The 20054-nt window shown below is 35.8% G+C and overlaps 1 protein-coding gene across 7 annotated transcripts in view; it reads right to left on the reverse strand.

Moving 5' to 3' along the window:
* Positions 1-20054, reverse strand: part of AGMO (alkylglycerol monooxygenase) — a 386647-nt gene that overhangs the window by 323261 nt on the left and 43332 nt on the right. For 3 of the 7 annotated variants that reach the window (XM_006929227.5, XM_045052436.1, XR_006594249.1), the window contains exons 2-3: positions 7930-8136; positions 6141-6271 (exon numbers count right to left, since the gene is read on the reverse strand). In XM_006929227.5, the coding sequence (XP_006929289.4) occupies positions 6141-6271; positions 7930-8136 (338 nt within the window). Of the gene's footprint in view, positions 1-6140; positions 6272-7929; positions 8211-20054 lie in introns of all 7 variants that reach the window. The other 4 variants (XM_011280414.4, XM_023250414.2, XM_045052437.1 and 1 more) reach the window with 2 other exon arrangements.

Below are 20054 nucleotides of genomic sequence, written 5' to 3' on the forward strand. Positions count from 1 at the left end.
AAACAGCAATGGAGTGCCCACAACTAAAAACAATTCAGCAAAGGGATACAGCTGGGAAATGATTACCAAGCTCTGGAAATGCCTTGATTGCAGGAAATAGCACCTACATTTTCAAAAATGTTCCCACCAGACCTTGAATCATAAACCAAAGCTCCTTCCTCTTTTTCTTCCCAACTCCTCAGTCCTCTCCCAGGCCTGACCCCCAGCGTATGACTCTGCACTGTGGAATTCAAAGCAACTCTCTAAACTCCATCCTGTGGGAAGAGACATATGTAACATGTATGAATGTTGTGAACTTACTTTATCAAGTGGAGATGAAATCTGGGGTACCACAGGGGCTTTGCATAACCAAATAGGAGATTCCTTTTACTCAGGAAGTTTGAATGCAAGATGAAGTAAATGGTCTAAATACAAGAAGGCATTAGAATCCTCTAATCAACAACCTGCATTTACAGGGGCTTTCCTCTCAGTCTTTTTTCTTCACAATTTCTCCCCAAATAGTTATTTTCTCTTGCATCTGAGGTATGCCTTTAGTAAAAGAAAGTTAATGTTTATACAACATTTCTCTTAAAACTAGAAATTTGCCCTGTCAATGTTTAGTTGCTGTAAAATCCAGCAAGTTACGAAATTGCTATCCCAGGACTGATCCTGAATTTTTAAAAGGATGAAATTAATTTAAAATATTGAGATTAAAAAAAAGTCAACACATTGGAATTAATATTAACTGAGGATTGCAAATTACAAAGCTGTGCAGTTCTCAAAGTGATCTCAATTCGAGAGTACCCATCATCAAAAGCAGAAAGGTAATGTTGAGCATGTTGTCCACCTATCACTATCTCAGAGCTAATTTAAGATATGTGAAAATTTGGATCAATGGACCCTAAAATTATCTAACTTTCAAATACTCCCATGCTCTAATCATCGCTCAAGCAAGTGAAATTTGATGTAATGCTCTTATTATAAACTTAAAATTTCATAAACGGGTTTCAGAGTAAGTGAAATTTTGTACTCAGGCCTTACAGACACCTGCCAATTTATACTAGTTCATTATTGCCATCAGAGCTGAGTGTAAGGTGTGATTTGGCCAGGGAATGCAAAATTGAAAGAAATCAATAAGGTATTTTTTGTTTCTAGTAATTTTGTCTTGTAAATCAGAAAATAAACTAATATTTGAGTGAGATCATTCTACATATTTTTAAAAGCTTCAGGAAGTTAGAAACAAATATATTTAGACTATATATACTTTTTCCAAAAAAAAATTATTGTTTATTTATTTCAAAATCTCTTAAACCTAAGCTAGGACCTTTCCCTATCTGTAAAGCTACTGCCCCTTTTGCTCCATCTAGTGGAACATTGATTTTTGCTCAGTATTAACAGAATACATAATACAACCTCTGCCTCCTAAAGACAGATAAAATTTGTACTGCTAGTTCTTACTCTGAAGTGAAATTACATTTCTGAAGCAGTCATTTCATCTCTTTCTACAACAACAAAACCATAGACTTTTATAAGCACAGTATGGTAAATTTGGAAGAAGCAAATTTGCTACATTCTTTACTTTGCAAGAAGTAAACTACTTGAAGTAATTCAATTTCTCTACTGAATAAGTAAAAGGAAGCTTGCTTGCATCATTAGGGAAGGTTAGTCTAATAGCAGTCTCTGAAGTTCCACAATTAATAACAAAGGCAAATTCTGTTCATAAAGTTTGAGGTAAAAGTTAAGAGGAAACGAGGCATTTTCTTTAGCAAATATAATTAACAAACCAACACATTTTAAAAATGTATTTTCTTCACCTAAAGTGTTTTTTTAATAATTTTCAAGGTTAATAAAATATATTAATATTAATAACACAATAGCACTATTAACATTACATATATGCATTTATTTCTTATTCTGGGTAATGAATAACTGCTTATTAAAGTCCTTATCCAAAATGACAGGCACTTATTTGTTAGAAGTCTGATGTCGCCAAAGGCAATATTGCTTCTGATACTATACTCTAATATAAAAACCCAGTACACAATTTTCCTTTATTCTCCAATCCCACCCCAAGGAGTCAAAGTATTTTAAAGAAGTTTAATTTCCTCCTCATGATTTTTTTTTTTAATGAATTGAAACTTTCTTGTCAGGAATGGAAAATTCCATGGCAGTCATGGCCAGTAAAACTGTGCATATGTATGGTTGAATATTGTGGAGCTAGCTCCATAGTAAAAACTGGCAATGACCCATATGTATTAAAAGTGGAGTGTCCCCAACTTATTTGAAAATTTACCTACTTAAATTATCCTCCAACCTATTGCAATTTGATTTATAATCTGCTGTTTCAACAAACTAAATGAACCCATTAAAAACAAACATACTGTAGATATTTATATCGGGAATAAAATTTCTCCGGGGAGGATGCAATTTATGGAAGCAGAAACATTGGAAGGAAGTAACAAATTGAGGTCCTGGTTTTCTAATGAAGAATTGGAAATTGAGTTCTGCTCAAATAAGCAGGAAAAAAAAAAAGAGATGTGATTATTTTTCACTCATTAGCATTTAGGTCAGTAGCAGGATATTTCACAAGTTTTAGATAGCTTTTTTTAAAAATAGATTTAGTAATTATTTTGTTAAGTTTAATTTTTATAGTCATATATGCAAGTTATTTATAGAAAGGCAGATTATCTACATATGCTACCCTGCATTTAATTATGATAAATACAAATTATCTGTCTATAACTTCAGAACTAGATTCTAATGAGGAAGAGTCTGCCTACTAGATTCCAGAAGAACAAAACAGATGCAGGTCTGCCCAGAATCTGGTTCTTGGGACAGATGGACTTTTATTGCACGTCATGGTCTGTCTGACAGGCTTATAAACAAGATATAATCTTGCCTATGATTAATATTTTCCCTTACATAAATATTTGAAAGACAAAGCATGTATCTTTTCTATCAATATGTTAAGTATGCTACTACCTTCAAGATACTTTGAATTTTATGTAACAATGAAATTGACATCCTGAAACAAACGTTTTTCCTCAAAGTCTGCAAACAGCATTTCCATTACATGAATGGCAAAGTGGAAAAACATGTTCATGGTTTCACTTTGATTTCCACAACCTTTTGTCAGAGGCCACATGCCTACTTGGAATTATTATCCAACATGTAATTACTCACAACCAGATTAACGAATGGTATACTACCATTTTTTTCACAATAAGGTATTTTAAGGATGTGGCAAGCCCCTGTTGCTGGTGTAGAAAATGAAATTAGTCCCTTGGAGAGGATATAATCAATGCCGTGTTAATCTAACCTTCAGCTGTTAATGATTTGCACAAGGATTCCCCTTGATACTGAAATATTGTTTTAAGAGTTTCTGTTAAATCCCCCTTCTTGTCTTTTGCCGAAAGGGGATTGAGGGGAGTGGATCCTGTGGATCAGCTTTTCTTCTCTGCTTGTGTGTGTGTGTGTGTGTGTGTGTGTGTATGTGTGTGTGTGTAATAGGAACAAAATACATGAAAATATTTTTACATTTCTTTTTCAAATAATCTGCTTTGCTGAAATGTTGTAAGTAGAAAGTTATGAAAAATAAAGTCCTTGAAAACTTACAAAATTATCTACAATTTCATAATTTAGAATTGCTGTTCAAACCTAGAGGAACAACAACAACAACAACCAATTTGCCATTCCCTTTCAAAATACAATTATGGAAAAATATGCTCCACATTCAAGTTCACAGCATTTCACCTTTCTTTCAAAGGGCACCAGGGTAAGGAACTAGTGTTAGCTTAAGGAGTGCTGTGGGGAGTGGGATGTGAAGGAAAAGAACTGTGTGTTCCATCCTGGAAGGACTGCATTGTTTTGGTCCTTCTCACTCTCTCTCTCCCGTTCTCTCCCTCTCTCATCTTCTCTCTTTCTTTCTCTCCCTGTCTGCCTCTCTCTCCTCCCCATCTCCCTCATCCTTTATAGATATAAAAATCTATATCATATATATATATGATACTTGTGTACCCTGTTAAAATTCCGTACCCTAATCCGCAGTGTTGCTGAGCAGATTTATGGAGTATATATTTCTAGTGGTTATCATGTTATGATAAGAGAATAATCTAATTCCACTTGTGGCCACAGCCAAATGTGAAAAAGTAAAAGTAATGCTGAAGCGTTCATACAGCTCCTGATGTCTCCCTGAGCTCTTAATAAGTTCGTTCCAACCCAACAAAATATGTGATCCCCAATTGTACCTTCAGGGTTCCTCTCAGTTATCAAGTTATTCTTAAAGTTCATCAGTTGTTGCATTTCCATGAACTCATACACTTAACTTCTTCAGAATGAACTACAGTAAACAACTGGGTTGTTGTTGTGTTTTTTTTTTTAACGTTTATTTATTTTTGAGACAGAGAGAGACAGAGCATGAACGGGGGAGGGTCAGAGAGAGAGGGAGACACAGAATCAGAAGCAGGCTCCAGGCTCTGAGCCATCAGCCCAGAGCCCGATGCGGGGCTCGAACTCACAGACCGTGAGATCTTGACCTGAGCCGAAGTTGGACGCTTAACCGATGGAGCCACCCAGGCGCCCCTAGGTTGTTTTCAATAATCAAATCTACATGTCGTTTGAGTATGTTGAATGTATTTCTTGTTCAGTTTTGTTCAAGGGAGACAGAAGATAGAGGAAACTATGTAAAATGGTAAACTCTTATTTAGCGTATTCTGGGAATTAACTACAAAGAACTTGAGATATTTTCCTATGACAACAACGTGCACACATAAGAGTAGTTTTTCAGACATTATTATGATGATTATGATAATGATGATTATTTTATACCCATTAGCCTACTTTTCCATAGTAACACTTATGAAAGAAATTTTACTTTTAGGTTCATTGTTATCTAAACAATTTTTACAATTACATGAAATTATTCTACCTTTTCTTGAATATCTTTGCATTTTCATTTTAAAAACTCCACCTTGGGGGATACCTAGGTGGCTCAGTTGTTAAGCATCTAACTCTTCGTCAGGATCTCAGGGTTTCGTGAGTGCAGGTCCTACGTTTAGCTCTGTACTGACAGTGCAGAGTCTGCTTGGGATTCACCCTCCTCCCCCCACCCCTCCCTGCTTGCATGTACACATCACTCTCTCTCTGTCTCTCAAAATAAATTAATAAACTTTAAAAAATATATTAAACTAAAAAAAAATCTAGCATGTACCTGATAACATTCCAGGCAGAGGAGTTAAAATTATGAATAAAGATCCTTCTTGCTCTCAAGATGCATGCAAGTTATCAGGAAGGGCTGGGAAGAAAACAGGTGAGCATAATACCATGTGACAATTCTAACCTGGGGTAAGCACAAGAACACATGAGGCCATAGTGAAGTGGTGTCTAAAGTAGGCTTAGGAAGAAAGGGAAGATTTGCTGAACAGTGTGACTCTTCAAGAAAAGTCTATGTTTAGACATAAGAAATGAATTAGAGTTAGCCATATGAATGGCTTTCCAAGCAGAGGGAAGCATGTGTGACATCTGGGCAATGGCAAATGATGAAGGATGGAAGGAACAAATATTGGAAAGAGGGAAGGAGAATGAAGAAAGCAAAAGCAAGGATAGATGGACAATGGTTTCAATAGATCAGAAAAAAAATTCAGACATTATCCTTAGGCAATATGGAACCTATGAAGAATTTTCACCAGATCCACATCATGGAAATGTTTGGCTGAAAATGAGGTAGCACTAGAAACAGGACCAGAGGCCACTTAGGAGATCATGTAGTAATACAAAGCTTTGTGCAACCTTTAGTAGGGGGTGTCTATATCCCAGATTGCTAGAGCATGTGAATTTGCCGGAGGGAAATTAATTTTCCAGTAGAGAACTAGACTATAACTCAGGACTGGGACTAGGTGAAACATTTTGTGCACAAAATTTAAAGGGGGGGGGGGCAATAAACACAGTAATCAAGATAAATAATATTTAGAACAGTATCTTTTAGAATGAATACAAAAACAGATCTACGGTGAACAAAATATAAAACATTTAAATAATGACAGTAACTGAATTCTTTGGGGATATATGTGAAAACAGACAAACTCCCATACAATGGGTTCCTTTTCCATCTTATTTAGAGAATTTCAGTTTATTCACTCTATATGGCCAACCAACTAACTCACCTTGGAAGCCGAGAAAGAATGCCGGCTGACATTGATGTTAATGCATCATCCAAACGACCTGGTGCCTTCCCTTTGAGAATCCAGCTGACAACCAGTTCAAGAAGCATTAAGGAAATGAAAAATGGAGTTGCCTGGAAAGGAAATGGCACAAAAAAAGATGCTATTGTGCTCGGTATGAAATTTTTCCACATTTCCTGATTAGTCATTCCAGAAGTAGGAGGCCCAGAGTGACATCTCGTAGGAGAAGGCATATACCTATGCTAGAGGATCATTTCCTCCCAATAGGCAAAGAAATCTGATTATTTCGGACATATACTAAACAGGTGCTCAAAATCTATCATCCAGTTTGTAAATGAAATAGAACCATCGACGTAGCCATGATAATTCTGCCAAGAAAATAGTAAGATTAGGAGGGATGGGTTTCAAGTTAGATCTAAAAAAAATACATTTTAAAATAAGTACAATAATCAGAAGTCTATTATCTATAAGATGGACCTTCTTTTAAAGGCTTTACTTAGGATGCACATATTGCTAGTTTTTTTTTTTTTATATCAGAATTATAGGAATGACAAAATTGAGACTGTAAGAACAAAGAATTTTCTTCTGAGTATTTGAAAGGATTTGATCATTTAAAATGTGTATTTATTTTTAATTTTTTAAATTTTTTAACGTTTATTTATTTTTGAGAGAGAGACGGACACAATGTGAGCAGGGGAGGTGCAGAGAGAGAAGGAGACAGAGAATCCAAAGCAGGTTCCAGGCTCCAAGCTGTCACCACAGAACCCAACGCGGGGCTCGAATTCATGGATAGTGGGGTCAGGATCTGAGCTGAAGTCGGACGTTCAACCGACTGAGCCACCGAGGCGCCCCTAAAATGTGTATTTAAAATACAATTCAAGTTTTATTCATTCAAATGTATTTTTGTGTTGGAAAAGGTATTTTTAGGCTCTACCATGGATAACAAATATTAAACTAAGCTTGGTATTATAATACAAAAAAATGATTTATGAAGATGTGAGTACCACATTTTTGGTCTTAAAAAACTCAGAAAGAAGGAGTAATATCAAATCCTGAAAAAGTTATGGGTTTAACTCACTTGGAAGCTGATCATGAATTCTGAAGTTTCTAAACTGAACTCCCAAGAACATATTCTCTGATGTCATTTTTTTCCCCTTATTTCTGGTCTGAACTAGTAAGTGTTATAGGAACAACTTTGACAGGGTGGGGAACTTAGGTATTCAAGTTCTAATTCTGGATATTTCCACTTCCAATCATAGCCAGGAACCAGAAGTAAAAAGTGCCTCTGAACACTTCAGAATTTCAAAGAAAACTTGGTTCAAGTTCAAACTTAGGAAGTCAGAGTTGGACTCAGTCAGCTCTATATCCATTCTGCAGAACTACTCTACCAAATTAAAGAGGAAATAGTTTCCTGGGAGGTGGTTTGCCCTTTAAAACCAAAATTGTTACAAAGTTTACTGATGTCATATAACCATTGAGCTCTGAGCTTCTGACAGCTAAATTTGTAACACCACTGTGTCCAGGAAAACTTCATAAAGTTTTATCATATTCTGCAGTGACATATCCGAGGAGAGGAGATTAATAGGAGAAACTGGCTATAGGTATTACATTCAAGTAGAAATTCTAATTTTGCTCCGTGCCTTTATGAAACTGAATTATTTTTTTAGAATTTAACAATTTGAAGAATGAAAGTGAACAAAACCCCAGGATGTGTTGAACTTACTTCTCATTAAGAAAAAAGTCACTGTAGCCTCTTACCAGATAGTCTCACCTGTTTTACATAATCGGGTACCTCTTCCAGTGTTTGGAATGACGTTTCATTGGGCTTCATCATGTAAAACATCATGCGAACTCCCTGGGAAACTGAAACATCCTGTTGGGCTTCTGGGTTCATGTCTGCCCTTGCTTGATTCCCAGCTGGAGAATATTTGTGATTCAGTGGTTGAAGCCAGAGGCTGTACAAAGAGGACGAGCTGTGCTGCACAGAACAAGCCCTTTGTCAGAGAACAGCTAGAAACAAAGCTCCGTGGAGAACATAGCCAACAGCAGATTCTGTGTAGGGAGACAGGAAAACACAGAGATCAAGAAGGAGTTCAGAGTTCACTGGGTGCAGGACATGTGAGGGAGGGAAAGGGGAGTAATCAGACCCAAATCAAAGATAAACAGAGGAGTTTGACTGTAGGTGGAGTAACTAAACATTTAAAAATGAAAAGGAGACAAACAAACAAAACAAAGACAAGTGCTTAGAAAGGCGAAGAAAAAAAGTGCTAACAGGTTCATGCTGAAAAAGTGGGTGGTGATTCAAGATTCAAATCACAAAAAAATTTTTTTTTTGTTTTGTTTTGTTTTGTGTATTAATTCACATTGTATTTAGTTTGTTGTCTCTCCACGGATTCCTATTTCCTGAAAAGGGAAGTGTGTTGTAATCTCAGTAAGACCAAGTTTCAAAGTCTATAAGTACTGAATATATCACACTGGCTATTGCCTACACGCTTCTGGATTTGTATGGTGTTAACTTCTGAATGTTTGCAAACCTATTTAGGGACATTTGGCTTATTACATGATCTCCCACATTTAATGGAACCTTGGCTAATCACATCTGTATTCTTCTTATGGGGCCTCTCTGAGGAAGCTGACAAGATGTTGCTGCAAGACCTTATCTGTGTTTTGCAGGAGGAGCATAAGTTGATTTTGCCTTCCAGAGAGATGAGAGGGCACCTTGTCAATTGGTCACCAGTGAATGAGTGCATGTTTCCTGAATAACTTCAGCTCTTTACCTAGAATGGCAGTGATCACTCATTAGCTACCAACTCATCTTTTAAACATGATTATGTACATTTTATTAAATTATCAATGCATGATTGTTTTAGGAAAAAAAATAGGAACTACGGATAGACAATAAATAAATTAATACCCAGAGACACTATTAACTTTTTGGTGTATGAATAGTCAATTCTGCTGTTTTGTGATATACATGCTGCTAAATATCAGTATAATATGCAAAGTTGTCCAATAAAAACTATGAGGCTTGTGAGAGAAATAGGATTAGGGTGCAATACTCAAAAACTCTGTAATGATCCATAAGGAGGAGGAGGAGGAGGAGGAGGAGGAGGAGAAGAAGAAGAAGAAGAAGAAGAAGAAGAAGAAGAAGAAGAAGACGACGACGACGACCTGATGGCACTTCATCTTGAAAAAGACCTGACATTTGTTTGTGGAAGTGGGCATTGGAAAGGGGCAGAACTTGAGTTATTGTGGAGAATTGAAGGAGGCTTATCTGAAATCAGACAGAAGGTTATAAAAACAGATACAGGTACTGTGGCTCATAACGTAGAGGTGAAGTGAAGATGACGGTAGTTGCTTAAGATGTGTGAATATGTGTGCGTGTTGTGTATTTTGAAGGCTTTCAGTTCAGTTGGGTGCAACATTTAACATTCACCTGGCGTTTCTCACAGACAAAATCACGCATAGGTTTGGATGAACAGTTCCAATTATTCCCTAATAGTATCAATACCCTGTTGGAACAAATTAGTACTTTAAAAATACTGCAGAAGTGACTGTGCTTTCAGACAGTTCCCATTACAAATGAATACATGTATATATCCCATTACAAATGAATACACATACATGTGTAATAAAACTGATCATCCGAAGCAGTACTTTATTACCTGCTTTGAACATTGCTGAAATTACAAATGTAATGCAGTATGGGGCAAAAAATCCAAACACAACTGTTTAACAAGTAAAAATTAGCACCACTCCTTCCCCTCAACACACACACACATAACCTCTCTTCAACTTCATAAATACAATTTCTTTCAGTGAATATTTTGCCATATTTGTGGTTTCCTACAAAAATTTAGTTGTAGTTACCATTATTATTTTCATGATGTAAGTGCGTTCAAACATATGCATATTGTTTGACTTTATGTAATGGACCATATTAAACATAAGAGATAGCAGCTTTCCTTCCTGGAGTCAACAACTTATCTGGAACATTGTTCCACTCAGTACCTGGTTAGACAGGATTGTTTTGTTTTGTTTTGTTTTGTTTTACTGACGGCAGAGATATGTGTGTGTGTATTTGCCTATATTCCAAGCAGGAATACAAAAATACAATATTATTTTAAGTATTTAAAATAGCAGAACATGAATACAAAGAATTAGTTACAGGAATGATAGAAGAAGTGAAAAGGCAAATAGGAGCACAGAAGCAATCTAGAGATTAAGATCAATCGGAAGTCACTAGCATCTCTAATCTACAGGGACAAAAAAAAGGTGGGTGTGTTGATACTGCTCAGACATTCAGTCACCCTTGGGAGGTTTGAACCACGATGGGCCTAATATGATGGTCCACCATGGAGCAAACCCAAAAAACAATACCCAAAACAAAGAGGAATTAGAAAAATGTATGCTGGCTACTGGCTTCTTCCAGCCAACCAAACTCCAAGCACTACTTTTCATTGGCCTCAGTGAGTGGGAACCAGTTAAAAGAAAAGCCTAGGAAAAGAAGTCTGCAGGGCCTAGTCCCTGGAAATACACAGTAGGGAAGCAGAAGGGGGGGGAATGCATCTGAGGGAAAAGCCAACCACAGATGAGCACACCATCATAACTTACTTAACTGTTTCTCCACTGCTGTGCAGTGAAATGCAGGGTTCCAGTTTTAGCTAATAAATTTAATGCATCAGTGGACATCATGGTATAAATATCTTGTCTACTTGTGTACATTTTTGTGTCGAATAGATTCCTAGCAGTGGAATTATGTTGTCGAAGGGTATGTAAAATTTATGCTTTGATAGTTGTTGCCAAATTCACCTCCAAAACTGTGTTTGACTCTTGCTAAGACTGGATACTATCAATCTTTTATAGTTAAGCCAATTGGGGAAAATGACATCTTGTTTTAATTTGCATTTCCCTAGTGATTTTGAAAATCTTTGCAATACATTTATTAGTCATTTATTTTTCTTCATGTGTGATTTATTTTTAAATATATATTGCCCATGATTTTATATTATCTTTCTGTATTTATTTATAGGCTATTTGTATTCTCTATATATTTGTGTTTTGCTCATGTATGTGGCAAATGTTCTCTCAGTTTTTATTTTTATTTTAACTTTGTTATACCCGTTGTCATACAGTAATTGTGACTTTATGTTATTTATTTATTTTTATTTTATTACTTCTGCTTTTGAGTCTTGTTTATGTTTTTCTCGCCAAAACTCTACAAAAATAACCTTCTATGTCTTCTTCTAGAATTTTCACAGGTTTTTTCAGTTCTTCCACACTATTCTACATATCTGCAATGTTTCCATGCTCTCCACCCAATGTATGTGCCTATTCTGTACTGGTATCATGGTGCCTTGATTACTGTCATATTGTAATAAATTTTGGTAACTTGTGGAACAACTTTTCACTTGTGAATTTTATTTTTCAAAAATTTTAAACTATTTTTCACTATGTATTCAAATGGATCTATTTAAACTAAGCTTGAAAAAATTCTATTGGCATTTTATGTGAAACTTCATTAAATTCATGGATTGATTTGGAAGAACTGACATCATACTCAATATACACGACAATCATTTAAACCTAGTTTTGTATTTAAGTGATGCCAGTGCTAACTACCAATCCTTGTATTTCTTATCCTCTCCATTTTTTTTAAGATTTATTTTTACATAATCTGTCCCCTCAATGTGGGACTCAAATCCACAACCCCAACCAAGTTCAAGAGTAATATGCTCTACCGACTGAGCCAGCCAGGCACCCCTATCCTCTTCATTCTTGATTTTTTTTTTTTGTACTGACACAGGTAGCAAAGTTTTTCTTCTCCTTTTTTCCAGAAGGTTATATAATTGTATATCTTAACATAATTTTTTTCTCACCTATATATGTGAAGAACACCTTGGCTAAATACAAAATCATCTGAAGCAAGATGTATAGAATAGATAGTTGAACTCTATACTAGAACCAGAAAAAGGAAACCTGAAATAGTTCTAGGTGCTTTTCTGTCAGGTTTCTATCCAAAGCCTCTTAGTCAATGGGGCCCTGCTGGCAGTCCCTTCTTTTACCTAATTAAAGGGAAAATGCTTAGGAAGAGCCTGGTACCAGGGATAAACATCCCATGAGAATACAAGACATGAAAACCGGCCCCACTAGTGTTCTCATTTGCAAATAAATCTGAACAAAAAGACATCAGAAGTTTTTTGTATTGAACAGACATTAAAAAAAAAAAACAAAACTGATTTGGAACTTCTAACTGATACTGATAACTGTCCAGCCAGGAAAGAGAAATCACAGTAATGTGAACAGGGAAAATTTAATATTAATAATTGTCAGTTTTAACAATAGAAATGCTTTTCTAGATATGTCTCCCCAAGCAAGGGAAACAGAAGCAAAAATAAACTACTGGGACTACTTCAGAATAAAAAGCTTTTTCAGAGTGAAAGAAATCAACAAAATGACAAGGTGACCTACTAAATGGGAGATGATACTTGGAAATTATATATACGATAAGGGGTTAATATTATATATTTGTACAATTCAACACCAAGAAATACAAATAATTCAATTGAAAATGGTCAGAGAACTTGAAAATTTTTTCCAAGGAAGACATATAGATCGCCAACAGACACATGAAAAGATGCTCAATATCACCAATCATGAGGAAAATGGAAGTCAAAACCTAATGAGATATCACCTCACACCTGTCAGAATGGCTGAAATCAAAAAGATAAGAAATGACAGGAGTTGCTGAGGATGTGGTGAAAAAGGGAAGCTTGTACACTCTTGGTGGAATGAAAATTGGCACAGTCACTATGGAAAACAGTATGGAGTGTCCTCAAAAAATTAAAAATAGAGTTACCATATAACCTGGTAATTCTACTACTAGATATTTGCCCAAACAAAATGAAAAAACTAATTTGAAAAGATATATTCACCCCTATGTTTATTGCAGCCCTATTTACAACAGCCAAAATATTGAAGCAACCCAAATGGCCATCCATAAATGAATGGATAAAGATATGGTATACACACACAATGGAACACTACTCAGACATAAAAAAGAATGAGATCTTGGCATTTGCAACAGCATGGATATGCCAAGAGGGCATAAAGATAAGTGAAGTAAGTCAGACAAAGACAAATACCATATTATTTCACTAATATGTGGAATTTAAGAAACAAAACCAAAGAAACAGAAGAAAAAGACAAAACAAACAGACTCTAATACAGAGAACAAGCTGGTGGTTGTAAGAGGGGAGATGGTTGGTGAGATAAAACAAATAAAGGGGCTTGAGAGTACATTTTTCGTGATGAGCACTAAGTAACGTATAAAATTACTGAACCACCTATTATATACCTTTGAGTAACATAACACTGTATATTAATTATACTTCACATAAACATATAAGAAAATAAAAAAGAATTATCAGCTATAAAAGGGAACTGGAGTAATGAGCAGTGCCTAATAAAAGTTGGGGAACTCTAAAAAATAGAGGAGTAGCAGAAGTAAGGAGCAGCCACCACCCTCAGGGCTGGACTGAGAAGCTCATGGGAAATCATGCTGGAGGAGGTCCTCAAGAGGACCATGTTTAGTAGTTGACCCTCGGGCTAAGACCCTGCACAGTCTGCCTAATGTGCCCACAGCATTACGCCTTCAACAATGACTGTCCAGGGCCTGCTTCTGACAGACCTTAACATCATCTCAGCTAGCATGAAAAAGTATTTAAAAGACTCAGATCCATTCTCACAATCAGACAACGAAGTGTGAATTTGGAGATGAGAAGTAATAAACTTCTAACTAACACAAGACATGACCATCTTTAGTAATTATAGAAAGTCTTTGTTGTTGTCTCTTCTGCAAATTGTACTTAGTTTCAATGTTTATGAAATTATAAATCAGTTAAAAAAATTGATGGGATGCTCATTGTAAGAAGGGGTGTGAGAGAATATATATATTTCTACATTTTCTTTTAGCATTTAACATTTCAGACTAATGTTAAGTCTGAGTTCAATGTGACTTTTTTTCCCCCTTAACTTACCCATTTCTGCCTCTTGGATGCTTGTAGAATATTTTTGTACCCTTGAAGTTAAATAATTCTGGTGTTATTTCTTCTTGTATAAGAATATCTTGAAGAAGTAAACCTCTTACACCTCAAATTTCAAGTCTTCCTTTACTTCAAGGAAATTTTTTGCTATTTTGACTGTTATTTCTGTTCCATTTATTTTTTATACTTTTCCAAAAATGTGATTTATCTCTTTATCACATCCCATTTGTCTTCCATATGTATATATTATCTCTGGGCATCCTCATCTTTGGTTTTCTAATGCTCTCTGATTTGCTCAAACCATACTTGTGACATTTTTTTTTTTCACTGCCTCTTTCTTCCTTCTGCTTCTCCTTTAAAATCTACAATGACATTATTTGTTTTCTTAAACTCTTTCCTTAACTCTCTTAGTTCCCCTGTTGTGTCTATTTCTTATATAATCTCACTTCTCTTCAAATTTACTTCCTATTTAACTTCTTTATGTGCATAAAACAGTTCTGCCTAAAATTATCCTTAATTTCCTAGGGAATCATACTCAAAAGGAAATCTTTCATCTACTTTTGGCAATCTCTTTCCCTGCTCTCATCCCTATTTAACCTTGAATGGATACAGGTCTTCTAATGCTTCCTCTCATCCTCAGAAGATGTAGATAACCTTTGTAATACACCCTTAGGTATTTGTAGCACTTCTGAGTTTAGGTTTATCTTATCAGTTCAACCTAAGGACATGGAGGAGGGGCTGTGAATGTGGTCTCCACCCATCTCTGCAAACTTTTTCATGGCTTGGAACTGATGTATTTTTGGCCAGCTTTGCTTACCTTGGTTCTCACTCTTTGGCCTTCTCTACTCTAGTCATACAAAAAGGCCATTTAAGATATTCTTTCTGTAATTTCTATTTATTGAGGCTGGGGAGGGTTGATGGTCTATTATGGAGAGCTTCCAGTCAGAAAATTTGCCTTGTGATTTTAGACTATTTGACAATTGGGGAAAATGAGAATTTGTTTACAAAAAGACTTCTCAGCCTCTGGGTTTTCTCTTTTGTGAGAACGTCTATACTCCCTTCCACCCCAGATGATCCCATCCTCCTCAGCTGTCATGGATCCTAAAGGCCAAAATGACTCCAATTAGAGTGGGCCAGTCCTGACAACCTGTCACATTTCTCACCAGCAGTCCTGACAACCTGCAGATTACAGGGTTTATCCAATACAGCAGAGGGATAAAACTCTGGTTCTGAAAAAGTGTGTTGGAGAAGTTGTTCACTATAGTCATCTTTCTACTAAGTGTTAAGAATAACACATCAAGGTGAATCTCAAGGTGGATGCAAGAAAGCAACCCTTGCAGGCATTCCTGTTGTTTCTCTTTTTCCTATAAGGACACCAGTCATATCAGATTAGGACCCTACCCTTATGACTGCATTTAACCTTAGTTATCTCTATAAAGGGACATCACCAAACAGTCATATCAGGGGTCAGGGCTTTAATATATGAATTTGGGGGACTCATAATTCAGTCCATAACACTTCTCCATATACCATTCTCTTTAAGCTCTTGAGACAATTTCTGGGAATTAGACTGGAAAACTTCTTTTACATTACCATCTTTAAAAGTTTATTTTTCTGAGATTATAAAAACAATGTATGTTCACTATAGAAATGAAGAAAAAATGCTGAACATACTTAAGGAAAAAAGTCATCAAAACCCCACCTATCAGATTAGTGCCTAATTAATATATATTTCTAAAATATTTATTTATTTATTTATTTTGATAGAGAGAGAGCACATGAGTGAGTGGGGGCAGGAGCAGAGAGAGAGAGGAGAGAGAGAATCCCAAGCAGGATCCATGCTCAGCATGGAGCTCGACAAGGCACTTAATCTCATGAACCATGAAATCATGACCTGAGATGAAACCAAGAGATGGACGTTTAGCCACTGAGTCACCCAGGTGCCCCATGCCTCATTAATATTTTAATGTACATCGATGTTTAAGGTTTCTTCAGAGACATTATTTTACATAAACGAGTTCATACTCTATGTGTAATTTTAGGTCCACTTTTTTACAATTTGGAAGCCTCATGATGAATGACAAAGCCTAAAAATTGAAGATGGTGTGGTCTCTGAATCACTACTTGGAGAGGTATCCATCAGTTAGAACATGATATAAGCAAAATTTAAACTCAGAATGTGTTTGGTGTTTCAGTTATTATTATTTGAGGCTAATGGTGTCCTACTGTACACAAAAAAAGCACTGGAGAGTTTTAAACAGAAGCATCCATAAACTGATATAGGGATTAAAGCCATCAGCCTGATTTCCTTGTGAAGAATAGATTTTAGAGGGGGAGGGGACAAGTAGAGGCCAGTACAGAAGTGACTGACACAGTCCAGGTGCCGCATGTCGGTGACTTTGACCAGGATGGTTTCAGTGGGTGTAGTGAGAAGTGAAAACATTCTGCATACAATTTGATGGTAAATCTAACAAGTCTTACTAACAGACTGGATGAGGAAACATGCACAGTTTCAAAAGTGTGGTTTAAGCCAACGGAAGAAGAGTTGTTACTTATTACAACAAACAAAAAGAGGAATTTGACTTTAAACATGATATGAAATGTCTGTAGTCACCTAAGTGGAGATGGGTCCAGCAGTTGGATATACAAATCTGGAGTTGAAGGCTCAAAGTAAGGAGAATTATCTATGAATAGAAAGAAGTGCTGACAAGACTAGAATAGCTACAGGCCAAACATGAAAATAATTTCCATATATAGACTCTTCAATCATGTCTGTATGCATAAACAATACTCATTTTAATTCGAAAACCATTTTTGTTATTTTGATTTTCTTTGCATGACAAAATTTTTTGTAGTTCAAATACATAAAACATAAAACATACTTTTCACGTCACTATGCATAATCTCATTATAGAAGTAATTGAAATGGCCTAGCCTATTCCAATTTTAAGATACAATATACAGAAAACATCTATTTTAAGAAACTGCCAAACTGTTTTCCAAAGTGTATGTACTAATTTAGCATCCCAACCAGTATGAGGGTTCCAGTTACTCTGCAGGCTTTCTAGCCCTTGGTATATGTAGGCTTATTTTTATTCTTCATAATCTAAATGGTGGCATGTTCTTCATCAGATCTAAATGGTGGCATAGTTTGTGGAGAATATTACTGTCATAACACAAAGAACATTATTTTTATTCTTATATATTTCAAAGACAATTGTTTTAAAGAATATAGCTATTTGTTGCCAAAATTTTAATATTGTCTTTAAGAGTCTTTAAATCCTTTGTATTAATACTTTTTATTATAAAATGGCACCATATGAAACTTAAATCAATCTCTCTATTTTCTTAGATCAGATTTTATTACTTTTGGCCAAAGTCCTTTCCACGACTTAGAAGGCAAAGATCAGGTAGAACATGATCTTTAAAGAAATTTATGGCATACACTTGAGTTCAGAGCATAGAAAACAAATAGTATTTCAGAAGTTATTTCTTAAAAATCCCATCAAGCTAATACATCTCATTGTTATTTTAACAGTAGTCAGTGCCAAAAGAGCAACTCAAAGTGCTGTACACATATCAGTGTCAGAATGGATGTAACTCGTTCTTTACAGGATTGATTTTGAGTCAGTGTTGGAATTAACCCAAATGCACAGTGCAGAATACAAGAATGTGGAAGATCTCAAGAGTATTTCTTGAAATAGCTCATGAGGTTCTCTGCGAAGAGAAGAATTTCTTTTGGAAAGTACAAAATAATGCATATGCCACTTAGAGATTAATCTTGTATGTAATAAAATATTTTAAAGGTTCTGACAAGTCCAGCAGCAAATAAATTTATTTTAATTTGCTTGACTTGCAGTTTCTCAATTATCATTTACTGCAGAATTCCTGTTATTCTCACACTTGCGAATATCTTATAGAACGTATATCACATGGTACATGGTTTGGGGATTGCTATCTAAATTAGGGTCTCTGTATGACTTTCTCTTTTAGGGAAAGAAGGGACACCTATCTTTGATAATGGTGATTACTGCACATAACCTGAGAGAAAAGTCACTATGAAAGACTTGTATGTTCTTGAAAATAAATAAAAAGGCAAGATTAGTTCATATTCTCCACTATCGACAAAAGTGTGTTTCTAATAACACCAGCAGATCAGACAAAGTCCTTTACTTAAATATCCATCATAGGCACTGCTGCCTGCTGATGAAAGGGCCAGTGAACCTTCTTTTATGAAGCAGAGTTGAAGCAATTCATCGTGGACATAAATCCAGGTCTTATCATTCTCTAGGACGTGTGGTTAGGAATTTCTCCCTAGTTTCAGTACCAAGAATAATGTGTTTCTCCTGAACAGCACTGGTGCTATTTAATTTTATGGATGCCATGAATCACCTAACTAATCATGTTTCCCACTTCAGATGGTTTAATATGCAGCTTAGTGCCAAATTTATGGCATAAATCTAGCAAGTGTATAGGACTCAAGTGGCAGCATACGAAACTCACCACTGGATCCATCTTGATTCCTGTCTGTATTTTCTTTGTTTAATTTTTATCACCTATTTTACTCTGTTCGCTTAAGCTTTATTGAGTGTACTGGTGTAAGATGTTTTAATTTCTTCTTGTCATGAGGTAAAGAAAAGTTAATAGATTATTTAAAAGTTAATAGATTATTTAATGAGTAAAAAGAGCAATTATCTAGTTAGATAATGCCTCATTTTGACAGGCGTATCTCAGGAGGCACCTGTAAATTTTTATTATCCTCACAAAAGCACATAGTGTAATTAAGAAGAGCTAGTATCCACTGGGACCGGGCTACTGGTGATGCCAACGGAAAAAACTAAAGATATTTAGGAGCCAATTCAAGATCCAAATCCAAATTAGATACATTTTCATTGTATTTAATTTTTATCTCAATCTTTACCTCCCCAAATAAACAGATATCAATACTTTTGAATCACAGTTGACTTTTACTTCAGACTTTTTCTTAGTGGAAGGGGATTAAACGTATTCTGTGTTTTATATAAGGACATTGCTGTTGTGTATCTTAAATATCTAATGGGGATATCTGAATCCTCAGTTTGAGGTATAGCAAATAAAGGTCTATTATGGCATTAGAAAAAACAGTTGATTACACATGCTTCCATATAGTCTCCCATGCCCTCCTTCTCCAGGAAGCTCAAGATTCTTCCTCTGGGGAGGAGATTCTTGTTAGAAAAGGACAGTCCCAACTTGCTGATGTAACTCAAATGTATAACTTTGCCCTTAAAGCTAGATGACTCCACCACACTACCAGAATTTGTTTGAACTATAATGAGTCACTGTGATGTTGCTTTAACTAGTAAAGAATCCTTGTGTCCCAGTTGAAATCAGAATTATTCAAAAGATACCTGTTCAATTTTACTGCCGCTACTGGAACATTAACTGATCTCTTCAGAGGAATGAATTGTTTGCCTCATGATCTGATTGCTGCTTTTTTTCATTCATGGGGGAAAAAACAACAAACCTCCTAAGTGATAGAGATTTTTCAAAATAAAGGACAAGACACCTCACACAAATATATCCAAAGCCACATACTTTCTATACCTTCTCCACTCCCTCAGAACTACACTGAAATTTAAAAATTTCTACTCCTCGGGGCACCTGGGTGGCTCTGTGAGTCGAGCATCTGACTTCAGTTCAGGTCATGATCTCGATGTTTGTAAGTTGGAGCCTGCGTTGGGCTCTGAGCTGACAACTAGTTGAGAGCCTGGAGCCTGCTTCTGATTCTGTGTTTCCCTCTCTCTCTGCCTGTCCCCTGCTCTCACTCTGTCTCTCTTTCTCTCTCTGTCTCTCTCTCTCAAAAATAAACACT

Source organism: Felis catus, chromosome A2, assembly GCF_018350175.1.
Source record: "Felis catus isolate Fca126 chromosome A2, F.catus_Fca126_mat1.0, whole genome shotgun sequence".
In the NCBI taxonomy this organism is placed as follows: domain Eukaryota; kingdom Metazoa; phylum Chordata; class Mammalia; order Carnivora; family Felidae; genus Felis; species Felis catus.